This window comes from Neofelis nebulosa, chromosome 15 (genome assembly GCF_028018385.1).
Source record: "Neofelis nebulosa isolate mNeoNeb1 chromosome 15, mNeoNeb1.pri, whole genome shotgun sequence".
Classification (NCBI taxonomy): Eukaryota; Metazoa; Chordata; class Mammalia; order Carnivora; family Felidae; genus Neofelis; species Neofelis nebulosa.
Window position 1 is genome coordinate 48,268,484 of NC_080796.1, and position 10,493 is coordinate 48,278,976.

The 10,493-nt window shown below is 45.4% G+C and overlaps 1 protein-coding gene across 1 annotated transcript in view; it reads right to left on the reverse strand.

Moving 5' to 3' along the window:
* The window catches only part of CHIT1 (chitinase 1), a 33,270-nt gene extending 23,506 nt beyond the window's left edge, over positions 1-9,764 (reverse strand). Inside the window, exon 1 of the mRNA XM_058701597.1 lies at positions 9,452-9,764. Within this exon, the coding sequence (XP_058557580.1) occupies positions 9,452-9,462 (11 nt within the window). The 5' untranslated portion in view covers positions 9,463-9,764. The remainder of the gene's footprint in view (positions 1-9,451) is intronic.
* Positions 9,765-10,493: the final 729 nt, after the last annotated feature.

A 10,493-nucleotide genomic window follows, 5' to 3' on the forward strand; every position in this document is an offset into this window, starting at 1 on the left:
CACCGGTACATTTAAAGTTATCCAGCTGTAGGGAGGTACCAGTTTTGGGCAAGTGCCACTGCAACACCAAATGCTCAGAGAACCTGAACTTTTAACTCGAGATCTGAAGAGTACTGTTGGCTACTGCTGGGTCTGTCTGGCATTTCAAAGAAATATTCGTTGCTGCAAATAGGACCTGAAGGGGTAAACTTATTTTTTTTAATGTTTATTTGAGAGAGAGAGAGAAGAGAGAGAGAGAGAGAATGAGCAGGGTAGGGTGAGAGAGAGGGAGCCACAGAATCTGAAGCAAGCTCTAGGCTCTGAGCTGTCAGCACAGAGACCAACACAGGGCTTGAACCCAGGAACCATGAGATCATGACCTGAGCTGAAGTTGGATATTTAACCGACTTAGCCACCCAGGAGCCCCTGAAGGGGTAAACTTATTAAACCCATTAAGGCTGTGGGGGGGAAAAAAAAGAGTCTCTCTCTCTCTCTCAAAATAAATACATAAACTTTAAAAAAGAAAAAGTAAAAGGATGGAGAAAGATATCCTATGCCGATACTAATCAAAATGAATCTGAAGCAGATGTTAACTTCAGACAAAGCAGACTTCAGGACAAGAAAACAAGAACAAGAAAAATGATCAGAGATAAAGAGGGACATTACATAAACATAAAAGTGTTAATTCTCCAAGAATACATGGTAATTCTTCATCTGTGTATACAATAGGACATCAAAATATTGAGGAAAAAGCTGAGAACTTCAAGGAGAAACAGACAAATCTATTATATTTGGAGACTTCAACACCCATCCGGGAACTAACAGATCCAGTGGGTATAAAATCAGTTAGAATATAATTGAACTGAGCAACACTATTCATCATCTGGATCTAATTGACATTTATAGAACACTTCACCCAACAACAGCATAATCCACATTCCCCACAAGCTTACATGGAACAGTCACCAAGATGGAACACATTCTGGGCCATAAAACATATCTTAACCTATTCAAAAGAATAATAGTCATGCAAAGTATGCTCTTAGGTCACAATGGACTTAAACTAGAAATCAGTAGCAGAAAGATGGCTGGAAAATCATAAGATATATGAAGGTTAAACAACACACTTCTAAGTAATACAAGGGTCAAAAAAGTCTCAAGAGAAATGAAAAAATACTTCAAGCCAGATGAAAGTGAAAATACAACACCAAGATTTGTGTGATGCTTTGTTCTGGATATTTCCTTTGGATCTCTCATTCAGTTTACTAATTCTCTCTTTAACTGCATCTAGTCTGCTGTAAAATTCCTTTTTTGAGTTCTTATGTTCAGTTTAGAATTTTTTTTCAGTTTTATAATTTATATTTGGATCTTTTTCAAGTTGGTTATGTCACATTATTTAGTCTCCAGTTCTCTGCAAATATTCATCTATTTTTTATCTCCTTGAACATAGTAAGCACAGTTATTTTAAAGTATGTGTCCGATAACTCCAACATCCCTTTTGGGTCTGTGTCTATTTCTTAGTTGTTTCTACTGGTTTTCATTCATGTAGTTTTGCCTTCTCCTTTGCCCAGTTAAATTTTATACCTATTTATCTTACTTATTTTTCCTTTGTGTTGAAGTATAACGTATGTACACTGCAATGTATGTATACATCTTACATGTACAGTTAAATGAATTATTATAATGTGCACACCTGTATAACTTATATTTCTATTATGGTGGAGAACAACTTTATCACTCCAGAAAGTTCTCTCGTGCCTTTCCCAGTCAATCTGTAACCCCTCACACCAAAACCACTGATTTTATTCTATGGTCATAGATTTAGTTTTGTCTGTGGTAGAATGTCATATAAATAGAATCACAAAGTATATACCCTTTAGCATCTGGCATATTTCAGTCAGCATAACGTTTTGAAACTCATCCATAGTATTGTGTTTATCAATATTTGTTTCCTTCAATTGCTGAGAAGTATTTCATTGTATAATTATACTACAGTTTGTGTATACATTCCTCCTGTTAATTGACTTTGGGTTGTTTCTATTTTGGGGTTGTTATGAATGTAAATCTTCTATGAATATTCATGTACAAGTCTCTTTGTGGACATATGTTTTTATTTTCTTTGGTGCGTTCATCAGTTCGGGCTGCTATAACAAAATACCATAGACTGGTTGGCTAAGACAATTAGCATTTACTTCTCACAATTCTGGAGCCTGGAAGTCCAAGCTCAGGATCCCAGCATGGTTGGGTTTTTGGTGATAGCACTTTTCCTGGTTTACATCTGACCATCTTCTCATGGTACCCTAACATGGCAGAGAGACTGATGTCTCTCTTGTCTCCTTTTATAAAGATATTAATCCTATTCATGAGGGCTCCACTCTCCTTCCCAAAGGCTTCATTAATTACTCCCCAAAGTCTCCATCACATTGGAGGTGAGGTTTTCATGAATTGGGGGGTGGGGGGGAGAGAAGACACACACATTCAGTCCGTAACATCTGGATAAATATATAGGTGTGGAATTACAGGATCATTGAGTAGATGTGTGTTTAACTTTGTAAGAACCTCCAAGCAGCTTTGCAAAGTAGTTGTACCATTTGACACATCCAAAAGCAATGTGTGAGAGTTCCAGTTATGCCAAATACTTGCCAACATGTGTTGTTGCTGGTTTCAGAAATTTAAAAAATTCTGGTGGGCGTGTAGTGACAGCTCACTGTGGTTTTTATTTTTTCCTGCTGACTAATGATGTTGAGCACTCTTTCCTGTGTTTACTGTCCATTTGTATGTCTTCTTATGTAAAGTGTCTGAGTCTGTCATCCATATTTTTCTTGAGTTGTTTGGTTTTGTTACTGTGTTATGCGAGTTTTTAAAATATATTCTGGACAGAAGTGCATGTTCAGATACATGTATTGTGACTGTTTTCTACCAATCTTTGGTTTTGTCTATTTCTTTTCTCAGTTGAGTCTTTTGATGAACAGCGGTCTTTAATTTTGAGTAAATCATATTCTAAGACTTCATAAAAGAAGTATTTCTTTTATGGTTAGTTTTTTTTTTTTAACTCTGTGTAGGACATCACTTGACCATATGTGTGTGGGTCTATTTCAGAACTCTGTTCTGCTCCACTGGATGACTTCTTTTGACCTGTCTTCAAATTCATATGCTCCCATACCTATTGATGTCTCCTTTGCTAGATGAAAATTTTAACTTTGCTACTTCCCAGTTTTTGTCAAAGTGAATTGTATTCTAAAATCCCAGTTCATAATGATGAAATCTTTATTATACAGTATATAATTGTAAGAATTATCTTTACCTCATTTTTTTCTGGACTTTTGCATCATGTGAATCACAATTATTTAGTTTGTGTAGTTTTATTTGGTTCTACTGATTTAATTGTTCTTTGCCTTTTGTTTTAGAACTTCATTTTTTGAGTTCTTCATTTTGATTCACTTCTTAGCTGGCAGGGATATTTCCTAATGTAGTATTTTTCAAAAAGGTTTTATGGAAGAGCCCTCCCACTATGCCCTCGCCCCCAAAGGAACCCACTAACATCTGTAGCAATTAACAATTTATTGCCTTTCAGCTCTAAATCCACCCTTCATATAAGCCTGGAACAGTTCTCCCTTGCCTGTTGGTACATGTTAAACTTTGTCGGTAGAGAGCGCTAGAGGAACAAGGTAGTGGGGAGAGGAAATTTCTGTTCAGGGTTCCAGGACCCCAGGGGGGGAACCCTGGGGGCGTTCATACCCAGCTAGTTTCGGCATCACTCCTTGCTGGCATCTTCGTGGCTAGTTCTGTGGGTGCCCCACCTGTTTTCCAAGATTCTGCTGCACCTTCACACGGGTGATTCCCAAAGGAGAGGTGACTGGGCCAGTTTCCGGTAAAGTGCAGCACTCAGTGCTCTCCCAGGAGCAGCTTCCCAAAGGTTTCTGAGTGAGCCCTAGGTGGCTTTGCCATGAGTTCATCAGCATCCCCCAAAAGCAACTTCCTGGGGAAATTACTTGGGCACCCAACAGAAGGCTTCCAGCCAACAGCCCCAACCTGCCATTCTCTGCTCATCAATCTTGGCTCTCTGAGTATGGACCAGCTTTGTCCAGAAACAACCCAGACAATTTCTCTGCCACCCAGGGAGCTGTAACCATGCTTTCTCCAACAAGAGCTGAACCCCAGCCTTGGGTGCTCCCTCCCCTTCCAAGTGTGTTTCTTCTTTGTGTGTTCTCTGTCAGTCCTAGGAGATTCTTTAATCTTCCCCTCTATTCCCACTGTGTAGTTAATTCCCTACATAAAATAGTTGATATTTCTTCTATCAAACCTTCCCTGTTCAAATTACTGTATGATTCCTCTCTCCTAGAGCAGAGGCTAGGGAAAACTGTGGGTCATTTTTTGCCTTCTCTACTCTGAATAGAAAGAACCAATGGAATCCTAATGCTATTAACATCTCTGAATATTGCACTGGTTTCTAGAATCTTCACAGAGCAGGAATCCTGCAGAATTATGGCTTGCTGGAAAGGTGCTATGTAGGGTGAGGTCATTGTACACGCCATAACAAGGCAGTCAGACCAGTTGGAGAAAGTGCTGTCAGTGTTCCATAAAAACTGTCCTTCCTGACTTCTGCTCCTAGGTCACTGAGCCTATTGTTCTCTTATAATCTGTTGGTTGGAATCATAGTCCTGTTTCCCTCTTTGAGGTCCTTCACACCTGCCCTTAGCCATCCTCCCTGCCATTGCCCTGCCCAGGCCCTGATCACCTAGCCTAGGCTGATGGCTTCCTCTGGGGATGTGATGTCCCATCACCCCATTCGTTCCTGAGTGCCCAGCTTAAGCTTCACCTCCTGGGAAGCTTCCCCACCAGCTTCACCCATTGTTTCTCCCTGTTCTTTCCTCTCCAATGATCTGTGCTGGTCTTAAAGATATTTTCCTAAATCTGCTTTGCCATGTAACTGATCATCCCTACCAACCTGAGCTGCCTTGATGAAACCTAGTTCAGATTAGCCCAGGAAATGCAATTATTTGTGTGGAAATGGCGCCCTCTGTTGGTAAATGTATGTAATGACTGAAATTTTTTCATCCGTTGCTGATCTTCATTGACTGCCCAAAGCAGAGAGAACCAGTGATAGCCAAGAAAAATTCAGCCGCCCCTCTCCACTCATCCCATTGCCTTAGCAGGTGAAATTCAATCCACCGACCAACCCACCAGATTTCTATCCCTTACTATGACACTAGAAGGTTTCTGATGCTCTGGTCTCCTGGGTAACAATGTCTAACATTTTTTTGAACACTTGCTGTACATCAGGTATGGGACTAACTTCTTTATCTATATTATATCATTGTATCTTCAGAGCAATTTTATGAGGTAAACACTTGGGTCAGGTTCCCTAAAAGCAGATTTCAGCACACGTGGTCTACTGAAGAAGAACTTTCAGGAGAAAGAAAAAGAAGCAGGATAGGGCAGGGGATGGAGCTAAGTGAGGCTGTGGTCTCAGCTGTGGACCAGCATCAGCCTGATCCTGCAGGGGAGCTCCAGAGCAGGGATTGTACCAGAGATAATCCTACCTTAAGGTAAGGGGGTTGGCCTTTCCTGCCCCTGAGTCAGCCAGTCACTGACTGCAGGCCCCCAGGCAAGGCAGCTTCCATGCAGCCAAGGGAACTCTCTGGAAAGGAAGACCTGTGAACTGTTAGCACCAGTCTTCACACAACTGCGGGTCAACTAGCCCAGGAAAGAGGATCTGGCTGGGCACAAAGTGTCAGCAACAGTGTTTTTATTTCTACCATGCAAATGTGGAATCGTAATCTTTCACATCGGTAAGTGCTTTGCAGAATTTAGCGTGTTTTCATCAATTCAATTTCATCTCATTCAATGTTGCAGTAACCTTGAGAGGTAGTGATTATAATGCCCCTTATAGGAACCAGGGAAGTGACAAGGTAGGAGAGTTCCTCCAGATCACCCAGCCAGATAACTGTCTTCTCTGTGAATAGCATCTTCTCAGATATAGAGCCAGCTGTTGTGGCTCCTACTTCAGATTCTCCTCGGTGATGTGAAGGTTCTAGTGGTCTACAGTAGGATCGTAAAGCCCTTTTAACTCAGACTAAGTTCTAATGAAGCTGCCAACCACCCCTTCTGAGATTGGGTAAAAGAAAACATACTTCCTTCCCCAAACGGGGCCATGCCTTGCCTACGTGAGATTGTTCTGGGCTCACAAAACTCCTACAACACTCCCCAATGGAAAGAGCATTGCTCACCTGTTTTAGCAGGCTTCCTTGGCAAAGTTTCCTTAGAGGCGTCCCAAGTGGCCACAGTCTGTCAGAGGAGACTGGGGTGGGGTTTGGGGGCTACCTGAATGCAGCTTTCACCTACCCCAAGAGGTTGGCCGTGTAGCAAGTCCAATGGCAGAAAGATGGAGTTTCCTGGATCTCAGGGGGAATATTGCCTCCACGACCCTCTCAGGGGCCTGGACTTTGGCCTCAAGGTGCCTCTGGATCCATCAAAGACCCCTGGGCTGCCTCGAATAAATGAGCGTGAAGAGTTGCATTAGATAAGCTTCCCCCTCCACCTCCTCCCATGCCATCATGGTTCCAAGGAATGCTTCACACCCAAGACCTTACAGCAGTACAGCTGGAATACACATGGGCGCCCCAGAAACATCATATTGTGGTAGAAGAATGTGGGTTTAAGATCTCATTGACTCAGGTCCAAACTCCCACTCCATCACTTACTAGGTATCTCAGTCAGGGTGAGGTACAAATGAAGGTAACAGAAAACCTGCACCAACGTGGCCTTAACAAGGTGGTTTATGTTTCTCCCGCGTAAAAGCCTACAAGTAGTCTTCTTCCAGATCACTGTTCTGCTGTTCTTATTGGGTGGCCCTTGTCCTCACGGTTCAAGGTGGCACCTAGCTGCCAAACAGCAAAATAGAAGTAGGAACCAAGAGGAAGGGGCAGAGGGCACAAAACAAACCGCTTTAAGGAAGGTTCCTAGAAACTGCCACAAGACTTTTACTTCTCACTGGTCAGTACTCAGTCACATGACCATGCCTAGCCACACAGGAGGCTGGGAAATGTAGTCTCCTTTCTAGGCAGCTCTAACTGCCTAGACAAGTAGTAGACAATTATTGGGGAACTACTAATAGCTTCTACCACGGAAGGTATGTGACCTTGGACAAGTCTCACGACCTCTCTGGGCACGGAGATAATGCTACCTTACCTTATACAAGCTGTTGTTAGTAACTGAAACCTCACGTGCAAACCATCCAGCCCAGAGCCTGGAGCATGCTGCGCACAACCTCCCTTTTTTCTCCTCTCTGATTCCAGGGTTCTGGAATGTGCGGTTTCCGTAATTCCTCTCAAATGTGGCCAGGGCTCCTGTAACCAGTTTCTGAGTGTTATCCCCAACCTGACTCCCAGGGTCAGCCCAAAAATTTCCCAGGGCTTCTGCGGTTGGGCCTCAGAGTACTAGAATAAGCCAATAGTGACTTGCCTCATCCCCACGCCTACCCCCCTGGAATCTGTGAAAAGAGATTCTCCCCACCCACCTTTCTTAATCAGCTAGCGATTTTGCACAAGAGAACACCGGTCGGTCGCAGCTCCTTCACTGGAGCCTCAGATTCGTGTCCTGGTGCTGGTGGCTGAAGCCCGGGAGAGTCAGGATTATTCAAGGAAAGATCTCAGAGGTGCAAAAGCCTGTACAAAGTCTGGGGCAGCTCCCCTGACGAGGTGTCGCTGTGCACAAGCAGGGACCCGCTCCTCACACGCATCAGACTCTTCTATCAAAAGACTCCTAAAGGCTGAAGGCGTGACCCTTAACCAGATGCTCCCCCGACCCCCAAGTTTAGAGCGTAACCCAAAGCAAGTGACCATAAGTAAAAGCATTTCTTCCAGCCTCCTCTCGCTTCTTTGAAATGCACTCGAGGTGTATATTTTGCTGGTTTCCTTCAGAATATATTTCCCTAAATTTTTTCCGGTTAAATTAACTCTCCAGCAAGATATACCATGTTTTTCCTTCAGATTCATCTGGCTTTGGCCCAGTGTACATATTTCTTGGAGTCGCTGCATTATCCCCTTCCCTTCCTGCACAGCCTCATGCCATACAACCATGGCATCTCGGTCTTTGGACAACATGGGTTTTGCATTGCACCCGTCCGCATCTATACAGATTTCTTTTGACAAATACACTCCAGAGCTGTAAATGTAGCTTCTCTTCCTTATGACTTGCGTAATAATATTTTCTTTTTTCTAGCTTTCTTGTAAGAATCTGGTATGTAACACATATAGGATACAGAATAATGGCTAGTCGAGTGTTTATGTTCTCGGTAAGACTTTTGGCCAACAGTAGGCTCTTAGTAATTAAGTTTTGGGGAGTCAAACGTTACCCTCGAATTTTTTACTGTGTGGAGGGTTGGCGCCTAATCGTCTCCCCCATGCTGTCTGGTCAACTGTGTTATCCTCGCTGCCAGATTTGGAAACTGAGATTCTGAGAGGTTACGCAGATTGCCCAAGGTAACACAGAGAGTAACAGGTTGAACTGGGATTCAGATCCCAGTCTATCTGGTTCCAAATCCTGGTCCTGTAATTATCATGCTACAGTAAACAGGGGTAACCCACGGCCCATACTGGAACTTGTTGTTAAGGGATCTTGGCCACACAGCAGAATGGGTAAGTAGGGTGTGCCGTGAAGGGAGTCTTCTCGCAGGTGAGCAGATCGAGCTTGGGGGACTGTGGGGTCATCGACCCCAGTGGTTACCACCAAATCAACCAAGCAAGAAGTCCGGAGGCTGGAGAGGTGCTATGACTAATAACATGGGATCAGCTTGGGGCTCACCCATGCACTCTTCATATCACCCTGGCCTCAAGGGCAGAGAGCCAGGACCAGGTAGAAGTGAGAGTGCCCTGGATCCCTAGGCAGAAACTCTGAAAAGGAAAATCTTCTTTGGGAGCTGCAGTCAGTCATGAGGAATTTATTTCAGCCTGAAATCCCGGGGTGTCCAGGAGAAGGGACACCAAGGTGGTCCCAGCCCAAGAAAAGCAGAAAGAACGTGGACGCTGTCTCAACCTGTAGGTTCTCTAGAAGACAGAAGAGGGGCCCCTCGCTAGAAGGACTAGTAAGTGGCCCTTGTAATCCCGGAGAGGCTGGGTGTCGAGGAGAGGATGACACAGGAGACTCCTGACATGGAGGGAACGATCCAGGCCTGGCTCCCCGCCAGAGACACCATCCTGGCCTCAGCCTCAGGAGTCCCCCAACCTTCACCTTCGGGGCCATTTCACCCTCGCGTGTAAATTCAGTGTGGCTCCCTGCCTGAGGATGCGATCTCTTGGTAGGTCCATCTGGCCTGCTTTTCCCATGATTGAGAGCTCCCCCCTTAGGAGGGCCATGGCAGGCTCCTTCTCCTGGACCCCTGGTTCCTACCACAGGACCCTCTACCTTCTAGGCACTGATTCCACAGTGATGGGTGCCCGCCTTGTCCCACTGCCCCTGTCTGACCACGTACCTGTTGAACATCAGTAATTCCTTTGGCCTAGATGCTCACGAGTGGGCCTAGGATGTAGAAATGGCTCCTCAGCCTCCTTCAAAGAAGCTTTCCGTGTCACACAGCCACCTCAGGCGTGTTCACACCACTGAGTACGAGGAGCTGCTGTTCAGGCAGGTCACGTGGAGCCCGATGGTGTCAGCGGTGTGGCGTTGGCCACTGTGCAGCCAGGGAGAACATGGCAAGGGGGAGGCCTTGGCCAATGGAGATGAGAAGACACTGCAGACTCACCAGCAGGGGGAGCTGGGCCTCCGTGTTGGTCTACGCCGCCCGGCTGGGAGCTGGGCACGTCTCCGCAGGTGTTGGCTCCTGGAAGGCGTGTCAGGCCAGGAAAACGCACCCGGTCCCAGGGGCCTAAAATAGCTGACAGTGTTTATTTAAAGCCAGTCACCCTATCTCACCAGCTGACTCCCCTGGGTGTGTGCGTAGATAGAAGTACTTGAGTGCACAGAGCGTGCGACAAGCTGAATGCGGGGGCAGTGGCTCCGTGTGGCCCTGGGTTTGTCCTGAGTGGAGGGAAGGGGCTTCTCCCATCAGCCCATGTCCCGGGTTCCAAGCAGTGGCCAGGCAGCCTGTTTCCTGGGCTTGGAGAGGGGGTCCCCGGTTCTGGGCAAGGGTCTGGAACACCTTGCCTCTGTGTTCAGTCCAGAAAGGAGTCACTCTGTAGGTCCTACGATGGGAAGGACCCGCTCAGGTGTCCTCTAGAGAAAGCCCCTGGAGGCAGCCCGGTGGGTGACCCCTGTGGCACACACACACACACACACACACCCCCCTTCGCTCCCGCTCCCCAGTCAGTGTAAATGGGCCCAGGATGGAAGAAGTCTCCCTTCCTTTTCTTGCCAGAGGAAAGAGACTAAAGGTTGCAAAAGAGCTCTCAGGTTCTTGGACAGGAAGGCAAAACAAAACAAAACAAAACAAAACAAAACAAAACAATACAAAACACAAAACGAAAAGCTCAGCGAGATCACGGTCTTGCCCCGAGGCCAGAAATTGCTCAAGTCAA